Source organism: Pleurodeles waltl, chromosome 3_1 (genome assembly GCF_031143425.1).
Source record: "Pleurodeles waltl isolate 20211129_DDA chromosome 3_1, aPleWal1.hap1.20221129, whole genome shotgun sequence".
NCBI lineage: Eukaryota > Metazoa > Chordata > Amphibia > Caudata > Salamandridae > Pleurodeles > Pleurodeles waltl.
Window position 1 is genome coordinate 1172115867 of NC_090440.1, and position 19768 is coordinate 1172135634.

General features: G+C 43.8%; 1 protein-coding gene across 2 annotated transcripts in view; it reads right to left on the bottom strand.

The window, feature by feature from the left end:
* ST14 (ST14 transmembrane serine protease matriptase) overlaps positions 1-19768 on the bottom strand; it is a 320066-nt gene that overhangs the window by 96079 nt on the left and 204219 nt on the right. For both annotated transcript variants that reach the window (XM_069224467.1, XM_069224468.1), the window contains exons 11-13: positions 18391-18527; positions 17621-17725; positions 3500-3610 (exon numbers count right to left, since the gene is read on the bottom strand). In XM_069224467.1, the coding sequence (XP_069080568.1) occupies positions 3500-3610; positions 17621-17725; positions 18391-18527 (353 nt within the window). The remainder of the gene's footprint in view (positions 1-3499; positions 3611-17620; positions 17726-18390; positions 18528-19768) is intronic.

Here is a 19768-nt window from a genome sequence, read left to right on the forward strand (position 1 = left end):
AAAATGTTCACCTACCACTGCTTACAAAATGTGAGAGAAATTAGTTTGAACATTTCCCAAAAATATTCTGAATGACCGATGTTGTATGATGCCTCTTTAATCAAGTACCCAAACTGAAGCAATGGTGTTTTAAAAAGCATGCACATATGACTTAGTAGCTGCACCCCTGTGGTGTAATGAGCAATAATTCTCTTAGAAACCCTTGATTTGTTAATTATTACAAGACATAAGTCAGAATATATGGAACCAAATGATTTAAAACAATGTTGTGTCCATGCACTATTCATCTGTTCTAGAAATATATGGCTCAGAGCTATTTTGATATTAAGCCTATGTAATTATTCTTCCACATTTGCTGGGTGTTGATCTAGAAGAAAATGCAAAAACTTGTACATTTTGTTTGACATGCAAGTTGAAAATGACATTTGATGATAAAATGTATTCAAAGTGTACAGGCAATAGGCAGAGTAACCTTAAAGCCTTGGCATTATAGCTCATTTATGAATTTTATTATTTAATTGTACAGTGTGATGGATTTTAGAAGACTTCCCACCAAATTTCGAAGCACTGTACAGGAAGAGACAGGGTACGGTCAGTAAACGACAACATAAAAAAAAACACAGCAAGTAGAACCCCAAGATACTTCTTCTACTTGCTTTTTTAATGAAGAAAAAAAGACAGATTATGATTTGCTGCGAAACCAAAAAAGCTATATTTGTGTTTCATAGAGCTGGAAGAAAGCATAGCGCTCAGACAAGAGCACTAGTGTAACTAGTGAGTCTAATCATTGTTAGGTGGGTCACTTGCTCTTTCAATAGGACACAAAGGGCACATTTCTGTTGAACTGCATGTTTAGTCTGTCAAGCTTCAAGACCTTACAGTGCTGTTATAACATCTATTCAAAAATCACATACTCCATCAATTAGGGCACATTACCAAAATAAATTCTACACATGTTCAAAATGTAAATATTTTTAAAAACAAAAGTACTATTGAACCATCTTTTTCACAATATGCAAAACCTCTTGCATTAGTAGAAGGCTACTAAATCGAGATAGTATAGGGTACAAATAACCTGGGTGCAGAAAAAGGAATAAGTGGTACACAAATGGTGGCTCTACAAATAACAGATGGCATAATCACTTTTGGACACTGTTGTCTACACTCTGGTCATCAACGAGTATTAGCTTTAGAGGTTTAAATATTTCTGCAAGTGCAAACAAATCTTAAACTGTTGCAGGTAGGTGAGTGAGTACTGCAGCATTCTGCCATTTACAAAATAAGTAGCTGGTTGCTGTTGAGATCATTCTGGTGCCACTATTCCATTGCTGAGGTGGTCTGGGACACCTGAGAACCAGCAGGGGACCTGAACCACAGCGCTTTTTTCCACTTAGTAGGTGGCATACACCCCTAACACACATCATGCTCTCAAAACAGATAGTGCGTTTGCAATTAGGCTGTAGTGAATCCTAGTTTGTTTTAATGGGATGAGTTAACTTCGCCTTTGGCTTGCAGACTCGTGCCCCCATCACCTAGTGACTTTTAACCTACTTAGCTTGCTCTGTCTTAGACCATTTATTTAATTAATTCTTCTAAGATGGCTGCCTTGTTTATAGTTAGGCCTTTTTGTTTAGAGTTATGTTATCAGTGTCACCGCGCTAAGGCGTCAAATCATGCAACAAAGACAAACAAACTGTAGGCGCTCACATTAGAAGTTACCGTCCCAAGCATGCAGTGTTATCTATTGTTTTAGAACAATCTATGTCAAGGGACCAAGTAGATCTGTATAAATGTATCACACTTTAGACAGATAATCAGGGGGATTCCGACCAGATAGCATCGCTGCTATCGATGCTGCACGTCGCCTTGACGCTGCCCCGGACTTCACGTTCTTCCTAAGCCCTAGCTCGTGACCTCATTCTAGGTAACCAGGGTTGGTGGCTCCTTCCAGGGACATGGCATTGGCAGATTAGGTTTAACATACCCAGTCTTCTCCAGGTAGAAGGTTAGGCATATTATGATAGGGTACAGGGACATATGATCCACTTTACGTCTTTCTATGCTAGTATAAGATGGTGGGGGTCTTCATAATCATGACCCTCGTCTTTACAATTCTATCTCTTGCACTGTTCATTATCCTAACCATTGCAGCCCATGCGACTTACAGTATTGCATTAAATAAAAGCTATTGAAACATTACTGCATCTTCGTCATTGCCTGTATTTGGTTGAGACATGATGTATCTGTGAGAAAGGGGTAATCTCCATTTAACTACGATAATCCCTGAGATGTCATACTTCTAAGTCCATGCGTAAAGGCTGCCACAAATCACCTTTAACTGTTTGGGTTGTTGGTGAGGTACTGCTAGTGAGCCAGAAGGGTTGGGATTACAGTTGCAACTTGTTGTAGGATAGGCATAGTCACCTATAAACATAAGTACTGTCATCCTTGAACCAGCAGTCTCGCCCAGAGCAAACGTCCAAACTACAACAAGGCAAGGTAGGTCTCTAGGGATTCGTACGGACTGCATGCACTTTGGCCCAGGTTGAAGATATTCCATGCTTCAAAACAGTCTAAATATTTCCTATATTCTAAACTAAAGGATCATTTTTTCTCAAGTTATTTTGTCAACTGTGTCAGGAAGGGCTTTTTAAACATTAAGAATAGATGGAATTTGTTAGAATTGTGGGATTTGCATTCTCAGTTTCCAGCAGAACTTCAGACCTTGTACGTTTTTATTTAAATGTCTGGTTTATCGTCTCAGACCTCAGGGATGAGTATGCTTTTAAGTGAAAGCTTTGTTGGGCCCTTTGTATGTGTGTGGATTGATTTCGGAGCTATGATTGTTGGTTGGATTGAGCTTGCTGTACTAATGACTGCCTGTTGATCATTTGCCAAGTACAATGAAGGATTCTGCTTATTTAGCTGTACAATTGTCAAATGTGTGGAAAATTGAGAATAAACTTGCATTTTTAACAAATTCTTCCATGTCTCATGTAAAAAGTGTCTTCAACAGAGAGTTACAGGAGAATACATAGTGGTGTCTTCAAGAAACAGCATTCCTTGTGTTTAATTTGCTTACCAGCTATTTTTCCTATTGCTTTATTCAGCTATTCTAAGCACAGCAATAACAAGTTAATGATCAGGTACTTTATATAAAACAATTAACAGTATAGAGATGTGTATATAAGCTACGTAACGGGAAAGATGAAAATCAGCAGTGAACAACTGTGATGTTTAGTTAACCATGTAGAATGGAGAAATACTATGCAAACTCAATATTAAAAAATCATACGTAAACAAGCATAACGATAACAGACTCCATTCAGTGGCTTACCCAAAAGGAAATATAATTTTACAGTGAATGTATAAATGAAGGACAAAAGCAGTCATTAGACCCTTCTAGGCTCACTTCATTGCTACCCTTGTTATTGCACAAAGAGGCTAAACAAAAGAGTGCAAGAGCAGCAAACTATCAGTACTGCTTTTATCAACTTACGACATTCCAGTTCATCACTGTCATCTCCACAATCGTTGACTCCGTCACACTTCCAGTAACTTGGCTTACACAACTTACTCGTCTTGCACCGAAACTGATCAGCAGTGCATACTGTGGGAAGAGCCAAAACAGAAGGCTATTATCTGCAGAAACAGCTACTAGCTATCCTTGTTTACTGAATGCCATTATGATTGCACTTATTGGCTGATAGATATGTAAATAGCCTATAAACAAGTTAAAGCTTGCAGACATGCTTGAACCTTGCCATAGAAGCAAGCTGTTTTTTTATTACTGTAAAATTTCCATAAAAAACTAAAAACCTGTGTTCTTCTTTTGTTCCCACAGTCATTAAGGAAAAAGTAAAAGTAAAACTGTAGAATACTTTTCAAATGTAGGCAAATCCTTATGGATTCAGTTTGCTGGAACTGTTTGAACAGCGGGTTTTCCCACTGCTCATGGTGCTCTACTTTATGTTGTTTGATGTGATTGTAAACTTGAAAACTACAATAATAAATAGTATAAAAACATTAAGCAAAACATTCACCTATTTCGCCCTATAATGGTGGTCCAGACGAAGTTTTGAAAGAATTGCAGCAAATATTTTTAATGCTAGAATTAAACCTTTAATGAGACAATACAAAACATTAAACATTTAATTACCTAAGCTCATTTTACAGGCAAAGCTTTACGTTTTAATTGGAAGGTAACAAATAACATTTTAAATAGAATTGTGTTCATACAAAGGAATATATCAACCAAATGCACACAAAGAAATCAAAACGTTGCTTCCTTTCCATCTCGATTTTTTTAAAAACATGTTGGTATGCAGGCTAGGGGATCAAAGCAATCAGTTCCCAAAACTTTCACCCATTTCTTCTACCAACTGCTAAAAGATATTTGTTACCTTCTGTCCTAACTCTAAGGCCCAGCCAAAGAAAATAAAAGTAGTGAGAGAAACAATATGGTTGTATGATACACTTTGCAGAAGATGTTGGTGGTGATTTCTTTGCTAAAGGCAGCAACCTCACAAATGAGGAGTTAGATGTATTTAAAGACGACTTCTGAAACGTAAGCAATTTTTCTGCAAAAGTTTTCCAAAGCTGAAAATGCCAATACAGAATGTCCACTCTACAAATTGGCAAATTTTAATTGAGGTCTTCAACTGCACAGTAGTTATTCGTACATTGCTACTAGAAGTCAAAGAGCATGGGCCAGGTAACAAACATTCACTTGTGCCAGCCAACATCTGCTCCTACCAACAAAAAAAGGAACAGGCAACCCTGTAAGCATCTGTTCGTGGCATGTAGTGCTGTGATCCATATGCTTTGCATACTCCTGCCATCTAGTGTTGGGTGCGGATGTATGTAGCTTATCTTTAAATAAGTCTTTCGAGTCCGGAGGTGAAAGACTCTTCCTTCTCAGTGATAGTGTGCGTGCACTGACTCCATTGTTAGATTGTTTTCCCACAGGCAGGTAAGAATGGAGTATAGAGTAAGTGAGAGTAATGAGATGTCCATGTGATAAAGTGTGAAAAACTGCAACACCCACAGATGTTCGAGGGAGGAGGGCAGGACATGTGAATCTACAGCACTACGTGCCCCAAACAGATGTTTACACAGTATGTAACATATTCCGTTCAAGGCATGTGTGGCTGTAGATACACATGCTTTGCATAAACTGTAAAGCAGTCCCCCCTAGAAGTGATGGCTAACCTGTGGGTGGTGCGTTTGTTTTTTGTTTGTTTTTTTAAGTGCACATAGCACTGTCTGGCTTACATTAGGTTGATGGTGTGCTAAAACATCCACACAATAGTGTTTTGTAAAGATGTGGTGTGGACAATGTAGCTGCCATACATATGTCAGCTAATGGAATGTTTCATAGGAAAGCCATGGACGCTCCTTTCTTCTTAGTAGAGTGTGCTCTAGGAGGTGTAGTTAAAGTTCTTTTAGCATAACATGTTTGAATGCACTGAAATATACAGCTTTCTATGACCGATTTGGATATAGGGCCCCTTTTATTAGGAGGTGAGAAAGCAACAAATAGTTGTTTCGTTTTTCTGAAAGTTTTATTTCTGTCAATGTAGAACATAAGGGCCCTTTTAACATTGCATGCGTGGAGGGCTCTTTCCGCAAAGGAATCTGGTTGTGGGTAAAAAAAAAAATGGCAACTCAACTGACTGCTTGATGTGGAAATGGGAAATCATCTTAGGGAGAAATTTAGGGTTGGTGCGAAGAACCACCCTGTCCCTGTGTAGCTGGAAGAAAGGTTCTTCCAAGGTTAAAGCTTGGAGCGCACTAACAAATCAAAGTGAGGTGATAGTGACTAACAATGGCATTTTCCAAGACAGGACTTTAAGGAGGCATGTGTGTAGGGGTTCAAATGGAGAGCCCATAAGCTGTGTAAGGACAACATGAAGGTTCCATGAGGGTGCAGACAGAACCCGTTGTAGAATAACTCTTGAGCTCTCCCATTAAGGCTTTGATGACTGCATTTTAAATAAAGACACATGTTGCCTATTCTGTAGATAGGCCGCCAACGTACCAAGATGTTCTTCAATGGATCTGAACAACAACCCTGCTTTTGTATTGTGGAGCAAGTAGCAGACAATGTTGTGTAAATTGGCTTTGAAAGGGTCAATGTGCTTTGAATGACAATACCTGACATGCCTTTTCAATTTTGCTGCATAGCAAGCTCTAGTGATAGGTCTACGAGCTTCTTTAAGAAAGTTCATACATTCAGGTGGCAGATTAAGGTAACCAAACTCTATGCCCTCGGGAGCCACATCACCAAGTTCAGAGCTTTGGGTTCTGGATATCAGATTTCTCCATGATTCAGAGTGAGACAGTCTTGCCCGTTGGGGAGCTTTTTGTTGGGAACTACAGAGAGGTCTAGTAGTGTTGTGAACCAGGGTTGATGAGCCCAGGTGGGAACTACTAGGATCACTATGAGAGGTGTTTGTCTAAGCTTCCAAACCAGAAATAGTATGTTGCCCTTTGATAGTGGGTGTGGGAACCTGGAGGTGAAGTTTGGACATTTTGCAATTTCTGCGGTTGCAAAAAGATCTATCTGAGGAGCCCCCACCTCTAGACATATGGGAGGAGGACTTGTGGGTGAAGTTCCCACTTGTGGACATGTTGCTGCATCTGGCAGAGTAGGTCTACAAAATCATTGTCATTGATATTCTGCTAGCAGATAAGTGATGTGATGTAATGCTAATCGCCAAAGGGTATGTGCTAGTTGCAAAGACCGTGCACCCCCGCACCACCCCAGGTTTTTGTAGATAGTACAAGGCTATCATGTTTTCAGGCTGAACTAGAACAACCTTGTGAATGAGGTGAGGCAGGAAAGCTTTCAAGGCTAGGAGAACAGCTTGAAGCTCGAGGACATTGATATGGTGACCCCAGTGTTTGATGTCCCATACAGCCTGTACTGTCAGATCTTCAGATGTGCACACCACCCCATGAGTGATGCGTCCATTGTGAGAGGTATGTGAGGAACAGGGTCAAGAAAAGGTTGCCCCTTCAACATGTTGTTGGTATTCCACCATTGCAGGGAGGGATGGATTTGGCGGTCTATCAACACTAGATCTTCTAATTGACCCTGTGATTGAGACTACTAGCGAGTTAAGACATTCCTGTAACAGACGTTTGTAGTCAGGCATGGGGTGGTGAGACAGGAGGCCATCATCCCTAGGAGGCACATGACTGCCCTCAATGTTATCTGCTGCTTTGTTTGAAATTGAGATAACTGTCTGGAAATTTTGGACCCTTGCAGAATCAGGGTAAGCTTGCCCTATTTGTGTGTTTAGGATAGCCTCTAGATATGGCTGTACCTATAGAGGTTGTAGGTGACACTTGGGAACATTGATGGTGAATCCCGAGCAGTGAAGCAGATCTATTGTAGCCTGAGTGTACTGTTAACCATGTTGGAGAGTGTCACTTTGCTTAGCCAATCTTCCAAGAAGGGAAACATCTTTATGTTTTGTCTGCATGTATGGGCTGCCACTACCGCTAGACCTTTGGCGAAGTAGCCAGCTCAAAGTGAAAGACTTCAAACCGATAATTTTTCCCGCCCAATGGTGCAGTAGTCACCCCAAAGTGAAAGACTATGAATTGATGTTTCCCACCCATTGAGTTGGGTGTATTGGTATGTAAAAATATGAGTCTTTTCGATCTAGTGTAGTCATAAAGTCGCCCAGTTGGAGGAGTAGAATTACATCTTGTAGGGTGACCATTTGAAAGTGCTCTGACAGGGTGTATTAGTTAGTGGTCTTAAATCTAGGACTGGCCACAAGGCCAGACACCACAGGGTCCCACAAGCAGAGAAGACTGAAGACACCAAATGACTTGGCCCCAGCCCTACCGGCCTGACTACAGCCCTCAAAGAACCTGCACCTAAACACGACTTTCCTGCAGCCCAGTGACATCCAAATCCCTGGAAGGATTGCCTCTCATCAAAAAAGACCAAGATCTCGTGTGGACAGCAGACATGTCCAAAAGAAACCAACTTCAAAGAAGAAGTAGTCTGCCTGATGAACCGCGTATCCTCCTCCAAATCCACCTCTGCACTCGACGCCCATGGCCCGAGTCCAAGTGGTCCACCGGTCCTGTGAAGGTTCCCCAGCGATTCTGAGTCCACTGTGAGCTGACCACTGCAGGACTCTGCCTAAAAGCCTGCAGCCTCAATCCGAAGGCTCCCCCTGACCGAGACCTGCCTATTCAGCTGTTTCTGATGCCAAAAAACACCCCTGCACCTGAAGCCCCTGGGTCTTGGGAAGCTAAGCCAAGCCGTCGGTGTCCCTACAACCCCTGGCATCTGAACTTACCTGAGCAGCTGTGGGCTTTCTTCTTTCAGTCTCCTGGCCCAAGCCTGCAGCCTTTTTCCAAGACTGATCTTCCTCACTGACATAAACTGGGCGCCCAACACTGTGTTGGCACTCTTCAACCAGCCGCCCCTGTGCTTCTGAGGGTGTAAGTTTAGTGCCCCCTCCCCTTGTACTTACCTCAACCCCTGGAGATCGACCATTGCCCCTGCTTTACTCACCTGTGAGCAGTGCTTCTCTGGTTACCTCATCGCCACTGGTTAACATTGAGTGACCGATGCTGTGTTGGCACTCTGCACCCGGCCGCCACTGAGCTCCTGATGGTTTAGGTTTGGAGCTGCCTTGTAGGACCCCTCAGTGTTTGTCTCAACCCCATGAGAACAACCTCTGACACCGCTTTTACTCACCTGTGATCACCGCATCTTCGTTCACCTACAGTCTCCATTGGTTAACATTGGGCACCCACCTACAAATTTGCCTTCTGCACCCGGCCGTCCCTGTGCCGCTGAGGGTGCACTATTGGTACTGATTTGAACCTTGCCTAGTGTTGACCTAAAACCCTGAAGACTGGATTTTTGAGTTGTGTACTTACCTACAAAACTGCATTCTTGTTTTTCTCCCATGGGCTAACGTTGAAGACTCTAAAAATTGCACGGTGTCAATTTTTGAAACTGAAAAGTATTTTTCATTTAAAAACGGATTACCTCATAACGAAGTTCTTTGGTTCAAAGCATATATAAAAGCAAATGTTATTTTTCTACAACAAATGCATAACAACTTCTTGATAAGCCTAACTGCTCACCTACACTACTACAAAAAAAGCATTCAACCCATCCATTTCTGCCTCTGCAAGCCTTTGGTAATACCCCGGACACTCTGCACAGTGTACTTCATCTTTCTGCATTACACAGAGAGACAGCTTCCTACTTTTCTCTTGAGGTTTCTTGTGTAGTGACACGTCATTAAATGCTGCAGCCCTACCAGTTCTGTTACCGTTTTAAAAATGCAAATAAATACATGTTGCCAAACACACTATTCTAGTCAGACAGGCCTTTTTTTTTTTTAAACTTGTAAACATATTCACAGTGTGATTATAAGAAGTGGGGTTGGGGGTTTGAAAGAGTATTTGGAGTCCCTTCCCTTTTGACACACACACTCCCAGCTTGGAAATTAATGAAAAAAAGATGTTAGTGATGGCCTATTACAGAGCGGTTTGCTGGTGATCATTTTTTCCAGCTAATAATAAAGCCTTTTTATCAGCATAATGCTCCTTCTGACCAGAGCTTGACACCTCCCAGCCTGGGATATCTTGAGGCCACACTCCAGTATGAACACCCCTGGCCAACAGCCACACAAGCCTCAAACACATACTTTTGCACTTGCCAACCAATGCAGAAAAAAAGAGTGGTGTTTAGGAGTTAGGATCGGTGAGGGTGTCATTAAATCACTAAATCCAACTTTGGCTTTTGCGAACAGAACTATATGGTTAGTATTCCTCACATCAGAGTCCGCAAAGTGTTGTTACATCACATAGTGGGGTACTATCAATGTTTCATAGTCACTTTACCCGACATTTGCTAACGCTAAAACTTACATTAAAAAAAGTGCTCCACCTAGGTACATTATACATACATACATACATACATACATATAAATATAAATAAAAAACACGTACTGGCAGTCATCAGTAGTTAGCTGTAGTTAGAACTGTTTCCTCAAAGTGTTTTTTGACTTGCCTATATCTTTGGCACCATTTAATGAATTTTCACAACATTTTCCAAAAAAGAATGCTCGTGATTCTTGCTGCGCAATGGAAGTTTTGGGGTGATCCTTCATATGGGGGCCAAGAAAAAAAGGTGGGGTGGGTAAAAAAAAACATGTGTTTCCCATGTTTATTCCTATAGGGGTTTTGAATATGGCTATAGTCTGAACCATTGGACAGAATTATACCAAATTTGGCAGAAGAGTAGGTTTTGGTGCGCAGATTACGATTTCGGCTATTTGGTGTAAATCTGTTCAGTAGTTTTTGAGATATTAAAAGTGAAATACATTTGTTCACATTCACTCACAGGCCCACTAAAACACACACCCACTCAGACATTTACACATCCACTCACAGAGACACTCTCACACCTACCCCTACACCGAGACACCCTCTGACACCTACTCTCACTTACACCCAGACACACCCCTCTGACATTTATTCCCCCACCCAGAGAGAAAGGCCATGTGGCCAACCCCTGCCGTGCACACCCAAAGGCATGTGCTGTGCGGGGCTGGGTGGTTATAGGGGTTGGCTGCAAGGCCTGACTGTAGTAATTAACAATACTTTAAGTTAGGAAAAAAACAAAGAAATTCACTGAAAACAACAGAGGTTATAGGGACGTTATAGTTAGGCTCTGAATTTACTTGGACATAAAAAACAGAAAAGTTCAGCAGTTAAAGTTATTTCAAGTAACTATAAAATCAAACCCTAACTATAACTCGCACCCTCGCCATGCATTTCTAATTACCACAGATATTTCAGCACTCATGACAACTTCTATGTTATTAAAAATATAAATGAAGAATTAGCAGTCAGATTCATGATGAAAAACAGTGCATAGTGGGGGTCCTGGGGAGGTGGTGGTCCCCTGGGCTGCCGGAGGGCCAGATGGACCCCTTGCCTTTCATTATAAAAATCTGTCCCGGGGAACTGGAGGTCCCTGGGACTGTTGGTAGGCTGGACTGCTCTTGGGACTACAGGGGAGGGGAATAGAGGGTGGGAGGTTCAGAGACAATTGAATATAGATTAGCCCAGGAAGGTGGCTGTCCCCAGGCATATCAGAGGGGCCAGACACCCCCCTCATTTCATTATCAAATCAGCCCCAGAGAGGTGGCAGTACCCAGGCTTGTGGGGGGCCAGGCAGCCTCCGGAATTTGAATAGACATTAGCCCCAGGGGCACCCCCCCACATTTCATTAAGATATCAGCCCTAGGGAGGTGGCAGTCCTGGGGCTGGAGGAGGGGGGGGGGGGCGATGGGCAGACCCCCAAAACACTTCTCCCTTCCCACGCATTTTCCCTAAAGGATTTTGAACACGACTATAGCCTGAAACGCTGGATGGAATTACACCAAATCTGTTAGGAAACTATCTCTTGGTCCAGAAAGCGTGCTTTTTTTGATTTGGTGTACATCTGTTCAGTAGTTTTATAGAAAAGGGAAATAGAAATATAGATATCTAGGGATGCAGATCCTCTACAGATTCACTGCAGCAGATTTGTGAATCCGCACGCCAAAGAAAGGAACTGATTGGCTTGTCATAAAAGAAAAGTTGTGGCCGCCATTTTGTTTATAGGCTCAGTGTGGTAGGGGAAAAAAAAACAGTGAAAATTGAGACGAGGGGTCAGGATAGAGGTACCCTGACCCCATAAGACAGATGGAGGCATCCCTGAGGGACCCCCGTCCCCCACCTCCCCCCAAATGAGCACAAAACTGTCCAATTTTTTTCTGGTTGATTTGCAGTTCTATCAAGGAGATCAGCGCAACTCCTCCACCCCCCCATGTAAATATGTGATGGAACAGCAAATATAGAGTGAATCTGCGAATCTGGAGTGGAACCACGAATCTAGAGTCCGATGGCAAAAAAAAAATATATATTATACACGCTCAACCAAGCCTGTGTGGGGTTGGCAGCACGTGGTGGGGGTGGGTGAAAGGTCTGGCCACAGGTCAGGCCCTTTGGCCAACCACCCAATGTGCACAGCCAATGGCTGTGCGTGGCATGGTGCTGGCAGGAAGTGGGTGTTGGGAGCCGGCCTGATCGCACAAAAGGCACTGCAACCAAGCCCCCAATGCATTAAAAAAATACATCAAAATGAACTGAAAAAAACAAGATTACAAGGGTGTTATAGTTCGGAATTAACATTTAAAAACCAAAGAAATTCAATGTAGTACAAGTTACTTACCTTCGATAATGATGTATCTGGGAGAAACATATTCTAGTTGCAGATTCCTTACCTTAGAATTTTCCCCCAGGCGTCAGACTGGATCTGGAGATTTTTGTTTGTTTGAGCAATACCCTTGCATGTCAGTAGGTGGCGTTGGTCGACTCCACGGGCGTCATAGTCGCCGTGATTAGTACACAGACACTGCCCCTCAGCGCAGTGACATCAATTTCTTTTAACGACTTTCCACGCCAAAGCGCAGAGTCGCGAAGAATACTGAGACTGGTGAGCCAGAGCTAAGGTCCTGAATGGGGAATCCCTGACCCTAGAAATCAGTTTGCAAGCGGGAAGGTTGGGTGGGCCAGTAAGGAATCTGCAACTAGAATATGACTCTACCTGATATATCGTTACCGAAGGTAAGTAACCTGTACATCTGATAGAGACTTCTAGTTTCAGATTCCTTACCTTAGAATAGATAGCCAAGCAATGCCATCCTCGGAGGTGTGCTGCGAACCAAGATCATACTAGAAAGTCCCGCAGGACCGAACGACCTAAGAAGCCATCCCGACGGACCTGACTGCCCAGGCAGTAATATTTAGCAAATGTGTGCAGGGATACCCACGTAGCAGCCTGGAAGATATCCAGGACAGGAACTCTATGTGCTTACGCAGTGGAAGGAGCAGTTGCTCTGGTGGAATGAACGTGCAAGCCCTCGGGGTTGCTTCTTGGCCAAAGTGTAGCACATCTTGATGCAAAGAAGTACCCACCGAGAGATGGTACGTTTTTGCAATGCTTCCCTTTCTTTGCACCCACATATCCAACAAAGAGTTGATCGTCCACCCGGAAATCTTTAGTACGATTTACATTGAACGCCAACGCTCTTTTTGGGTCCAGACGGTGGAGTCTCTCCTCATGAGAAGGATGTGGGGGCGCATAAAAAGTAGGCAAGATGGACTGGCCTACATGAAACGGTGTAACACCTAGGAAGGAAGCCTTAGTGTGCAACACCACTTTGTCAGGGTGCACAGACAAGTATGGGGGCTTTGAAGAAAGAGCCTAAAGCTCACTCACTCTGCAAGCAGAAGTGATGGCAACAAGATAAACAGTCTTGAAAGTTAGGAGCCGTAATGGGCAATTGTGCATCGGCTCGAATGGAGTACACAGTAAGAAAGTAAGGACAAGACTAAGGTCCCACTGAGGCATGATAAATGGAGTGGGAGGAAATAAATGAGAAAGACCTTCAAGGACCTGATTGACAATAGGAGACTTAAAGAGTGAGGGCTGATCAGGTAACATAAGAAACGCCGAAACAGCTGATAAATACCCCTTAAGGGTGCCCAAAGCAGAGCCCTGTTGGGCTATAGAAAGTATGAACAAAATCACCTCAGAAGGAGGAGCAGAGTGGGGATCAAAAGATTTGTTGGTGCAGTATGCCACAGATATCTGCCATCAACAGGCGTACAACTTTGGCTCAGTCATTCCTTATGTTCTTGAGAACTCTGGGCAGAAGTGGTATAGGCGGAAAGGAGGCCGGAGTTCCACTCAAGTTGAAAAGCATTTCCGAGCGAGTGCCGCCTTGGAAACTTCAATGCGCAAAACAGCTGACATTGCCCATTCTCTGCGGAGGCAAACAGATTTAACCAAGGCTCTCCCCATTGCTGAAAGACCTTGTGCTACCTCCGGATGGAGACGCCATTCGCGATCGGCTATGCATCAACGGCTGAGTTAGTCTGCTCTGTCGTCAGAGAGCCTGCCAGATGTTGAACCACCAGGGTAATGTTCTGAGGTTCCATCCATGTCCAGAGGAGCAGAGGCTCTTGACAAAGGGTCCACAACCCCACTCTGCAATGCGTGTTGCAGTACCACATGACGGTGGTTCTGTCCATGAACACCTGGGGGAGGAAATGCCTTCAAAGCTAACCGGATTGCACAGAGCTACAACAGTTTGACGTGGAGTATGGAATCTGTCGGGGGCCAGATGCCTCTGATCTCCCCCTCGGCCACTACTGTCAGATCTGGTTGGGGAGGAATAGGGATCTGCCTCTGACCCAATCTCGGTTTGTTAACTACCACTGCACATCTGGAGCAGTTCCCTCCGAGATATGGACTTTGTCGGAGAGATTCCCCTGATGCTGAACCCACTGGAACTTAGGTCCCACTGCTGAGGACGCATATGCCATTTGGCATGTGTCACCAGCAGGACGCAGGAGGCTATCAGCACCAACAGCCTCAGAATAATTCTCACTGATATCTAGGATAGAGGCTGAAACATCGATATTATAGCCTGAATATCCTGGACTCACCGCTTGGGAGGATAAGCCCTGAACTGTACTGTGTCTAGAATAGCTTTGATGAAACAGAGCATATGAAAAGGAGAAGCATGTTTATAGTGAACCCCTGAGGATGAAGGAGGTCCACCCTAGTCAGGAGGTGGGAGACGACAGCTTTGGGCCCGCCTGCCTTCAATAGCCAGTTGTCGAGATAGGGAAGACTGAAACCCCTACTCTGTTCAGATGCGCTGCAACCACTGCCACCACCTTGGTGAACACCCAAGAGGCTCTGGTAAGGCCCAAGGGGAGCACGGTGAAGTGAAAGTGCTCGTAGCCTACCATGAACCGTAAGTAACGTCTGAAGGCAGACAGGACGGGAGTATGAAAATAAGCATCCTTAAAGTCCAACACTACCATCCAGACTCCTGGTTCTAGGGCATATAAACCTGAGGTAGAGTGAGTATTTTGAACTTCTTCTTGAGGAAGAGATTGAGGGATCACAGGTCTAGGATAGGGTGGAGCCCCCTGTCTTTTTTGGGCACCATTAAGTAGTAGGAATGGCAACCATGACCTACTTCTGGCACGGGGACCCTCTTTATGGCTCCCTCGGCCAAGAGAGCTGTGACTTACTTGTGGAGAAGGGGCAGGTGAGCCCGGTAATCTGATCGTATGATGGTGACATGGATGGAGGAGTAGTATCAAAGGGGAGGGAGCAGGCTTTTCAGACTATCTGCAAAACCCACCTGTCTGACGTGATGAATTGCCAGCAGAGCAGGTGATGGTGAATCCTGCCTTTGACATGCCTTGAGGGGGTCGGGGGGCTTGCTGGGAGGAGTTGGACTGGCCAGACGGCTGGCTCCCTGATGCACAAGGTTGGTGGATTCCATGCCCTCTGCTATGACAAGGCTGGCCAGGAATAGACACAGTTGCAGACCCATTCCACAGCCATGAAAGGGGCAAAAGGGAGATTTGGGAGGAGTGTGTGGGGGGGGGGGGGAGGGGGGGGAAGGGGTGAGAGTCTGCCGTGAGTCCCAAGGATCTGGCCGTAGCACAACAATCCTTAAAGCGCTCGAGTGCCAAGTCTGCCTTGTCTCCGAAGAGACAGGTGCCATCAAAGGGCATGTCCATCAAAGTAGCCCAGACATCCCCCTAAAAGCAAGATGTCCTCAACCAGGCACCGCCGGTGAGTTGGTCATGTCCAGTCCACAACAGATACTAAACTTTGCTTCATCTCCACCCATCGGCAACTGCCTGAGAGAGTACAGCCCAGGCCTCCTTGGGGACTTGTGGAAGCACTTGCACAACCATATTCCACAATACGTGGGAATAACTGATTAAAAGGCATGCGGTGTTCACGGACCGCAATGCTAGGCTGAAGGAAGAAAAAAAAGTCTTCCTCCCAGGTGTATCCAACCTTTCCTATCCTGGGGTGCAGAAGGGAATGCGCCTTGGAAAGTGGAGGCTTGGATGAATAAGCTCTCAGGGGTAGGGTGTTTTGTCAGAAAGCTTAGGTCCCCTAGAGCAGGGCGATTGCGCCGGGCAATATTCCTCTTCACAGGAACCCCTGTACTGGGTTTGGACCAGGTACCCAGTTGGACATCTGTAAGGGCTTCAATAGGGGGGAGCCTGGGTTCAGAGGAGGAAAGCCCAGACTGAAACACCTCTGCCAGGAGGTTAGTTCAGACTGCTATCAAAAGCAACTCAAGGTCCAAGATCTCAGCCCATTTTCTCACCACCACCAAGTAGGAAGCCCCCTCCTACTTAGCCATGGTAGAAGGAGAAAGCATGCCAGTATCTGGTGAACTATCCAGTCCGCTGGCCTCACCCAAGTCTATAAGTGAGTCTATAGGGTTTTGGAGCTAGTATTCCAAAGGTTTCAGCAACGTCTCCCATTTCTCACCATAATCTAGCCCATAAGAAACGGGTTCAGGATCAGACATAGGAGGCCAAGCTCCTGCCAGCATCTGAGTCGTATGACACCCATCCTGCTCCATGTCAGAGTCAGCAATGAGAATGGGGATGGGGATGGTGCCTACCTGTGGGCCCGAGCAGCACCAGGAGCGTCGGCACTGGTGTCAGGGAAGGTATAGATTGTATAACTGACACCGGTCCGGATCCAGGATAGAGCGTCAGGCCGCCATCAGCTTCAGGGACCGCTTCCTCAAAGCCTTAGGATGCATGGTGTGATACCTGGAGCACAACTTTGGGTCGTGGTCCAGGCACTTTAGACACACAAGGTGCAGATTCGTCATGGATATCGCCCAAGACACGCCCAGCAGGGCTTAAACCCAGCCTTCCTTGATGACATCCTCATCGCACCAAGAGTAGAAAAATCAAAAAAATCTGTGACAAAAAGACAAAAAAGGCCAGTCAAAACGTGACTTAGGGGTAGCTGTCTTCGGGTTGGCACTAGCTATTGCAGGAAAAAAAGAACTGAAGTCAGTACGCCACAGTGGCATCTATATAGGACCCGATGCCCTATCCGGTGTGGACGCCAAGGACAGACGCATACTTGATCAACACCACCCAACAGCGCCCAGGGCTACTGCTCAGAAAATTCTCTGAATCAAGCTGATGCCATAGGGAACGCCAAAGGAAATTCAAAGGTGAAGAATCTGCAACTAGAAGTCTCTATCAGATATGACTGCTGCGCATTGAGGAGGTGTGCATGGCCAAGCTGACTGTAGGCCCTACGGTAAGGATATTTTAAAGGTTGCCACAGGGTTCTAGCGGGTATTTTCTGAACGTTAAACAGTACAAATAATTTTTGATTTTAGCACAAAAACCATTTCACAGCTAAGCAATGTGTGTACAGAACACAGGTGAACCACCATAATTACGTAAATCAACAGTTACTGTACACAATATAATAAAAGTAATCAAGTTTCTTTATTTCAGAATACCGCAATGGGCTTGAATTCCATGTTCAAAGTCCATGCATGCAAAACAAAGAAAATGTTACAATTGCCATTTCTCAAAATCTCAAATTCCCAAATTCTGGACCAGAAGAGCACAGGCATCAAACTCAAGGCCACATCAGATATAGACATTTTAGTGTGTAAGCGCATATTTAAGATTTTAAAGAGAAGTAACATGGACTTACTGCATTCCTGTTCATCACTGAAGTCACCACAGTCGTTCCACCCGTCACACTGCAGCTCTTTATTTATACATCGCCCGCTCTTACATGCAAACTGTTGGGGGCATGCTAAAGGTAGTAAGCAAAGGAACGCACAAGTGAGTCTGACATGTTTTACCAAGTGTCTCAAAATTTGCCTGAGTAAGCTACAGATTAGAAACCAAAAAGCTATGAGTGCATATAAAGTCAGTAAATATGTTAAATATTTCTGAGTAAGAGCTTTGACCTTAAATCCTGACTTTCAGCTCTGAAACATCAATATAGTGTGAATATGAATGAGAACACTACATACAGAAAACAGCGCACTGGCAATTTCAAGTGCACAAGTGTCATCAGAAAAAATGTCTATTTAACGGTTTCATAAAATCTCTACTTGACCAGTCTAGAATTTTTGCAGGTGTTTGCTCTTAATGTGACCTAGCCACTGCACAGTGGTACATGTAGTCTTCAAATTTCCACTTTTGTTTTTCACCAGTCATCAGGATATACAAGAGTAACATTCACGTTTCACAAGGTGAATAACTGCCTATGATCTTTTAGGCTCACATGGTAGCTGTACAATCAAGCAAACAGATCTAAACCAGTTATCTTCACCTCACCACTCCTGTGCATATCCCTGGTAATGGAAAGTTTTTCGATTTTCATCCCAGTACTGGAGAGAACGTAAAGGAGGCTTACACCCAACACTTAAACTATGGAAAGCAAATGTACATTTCCTTTTACTATCAACTTACGGTCGCTAGGCTCGTAGGACAGGTACTCTGCTGAGAACCCAGTGTCTGTATATGAACTGTCAGAGTATAGACGTATAGTCATTTTGTTACTGCTGCTGGACACCACAAATTGAGAACGCTCTCCACAGTACTTGACACTAGAACAAAACAGACACGGTTAGGGAAAGTGACAACAGATATAACAGACATATAAACTAGAAACATTGTACTAAGTGCTTAATTTGTAAACAAATAAGTGCCAGGACTCTCGTTAGGAGACTCCTGCAGCTTATACCACACACTGCCCCTGAAGCACTGCCAATGAAAGTAGCACCACAACTACTAACCATCACACTCCTAAACTGTGACAATTTGGACTACTCCAAGCCCCCAAAGCTATATGAATGGTTTGGGCGGCAGATATTAGTCATTTGTAATGTATACTTAATTAATAATTTACTAATGCTGTAGTCACCTCTGCATTAGTCAGACAGCGCCACCTTGTGGCAGACGGTCACAAGCTTCAGTGATAACAATTAAGTACCTTTAGATCAAATTAAGCACCGATTGATCCAGGTCTAATTGTAACACACGACAAAGATAATGCAAGCAGATGTTAAAGATCTGAGCTAACTAGCTACAAATCTGTTTTCATTGTGGGGTTAATAATGCCAACCCATAATATGAGACCTAACTTACATTGCTCACTTTCAAGCACACCTGGGGTTGTTGCTGGACTTTTTGCACTTATTTTGAGAGAATGTATTTTCATTACACTAAGAATCAACAAGTTCTCTACATTTTTATTTCGTTTGAAAATTGTGCTTTCTTATACATTTCAGCTTTATTTTGCACAGTGTGCTTTATTCACACATAAGCTCATGCGACATAAACATTGTGCTTTCTGATAAATAAAAAGCATGCTAATTTTGATAACTTCAAATTACTGTTTCACCAGGAAGCATGGTATTCACGTTTCAGCAGGCTTGGGCATGAAACGGTTGAACTGGCCTTAGAGGTTAGAAATACTGACCAGAGTACCACATATAGAACAAATGACACGTTAAACATTTTTTATCCAACAACAAGACCATTGATAAAGGTAGAAAGGCAGGCTGGAAGGGATACAACACTTTGGACATGGGAAAGGGATCTTTAACAGATGGCCGCCTTTTAAGGAGAATAAAATGGATGATACTCACAAGATAAAGCTACTTTGTAAAAGTAAATAAAACCACTGTTTCAATAATTCATGCTGGCTCGGTTTCCTTATGGAATTCAAAGATCAGTAAAGGAGGCAAGCATATTTCAACTGATTTATGGTTTTACGACATAGGATTCTACCACAAAACATTAGGCGGAATGCGTTAAGGGTAACACAATGGAAATATTTTTCACA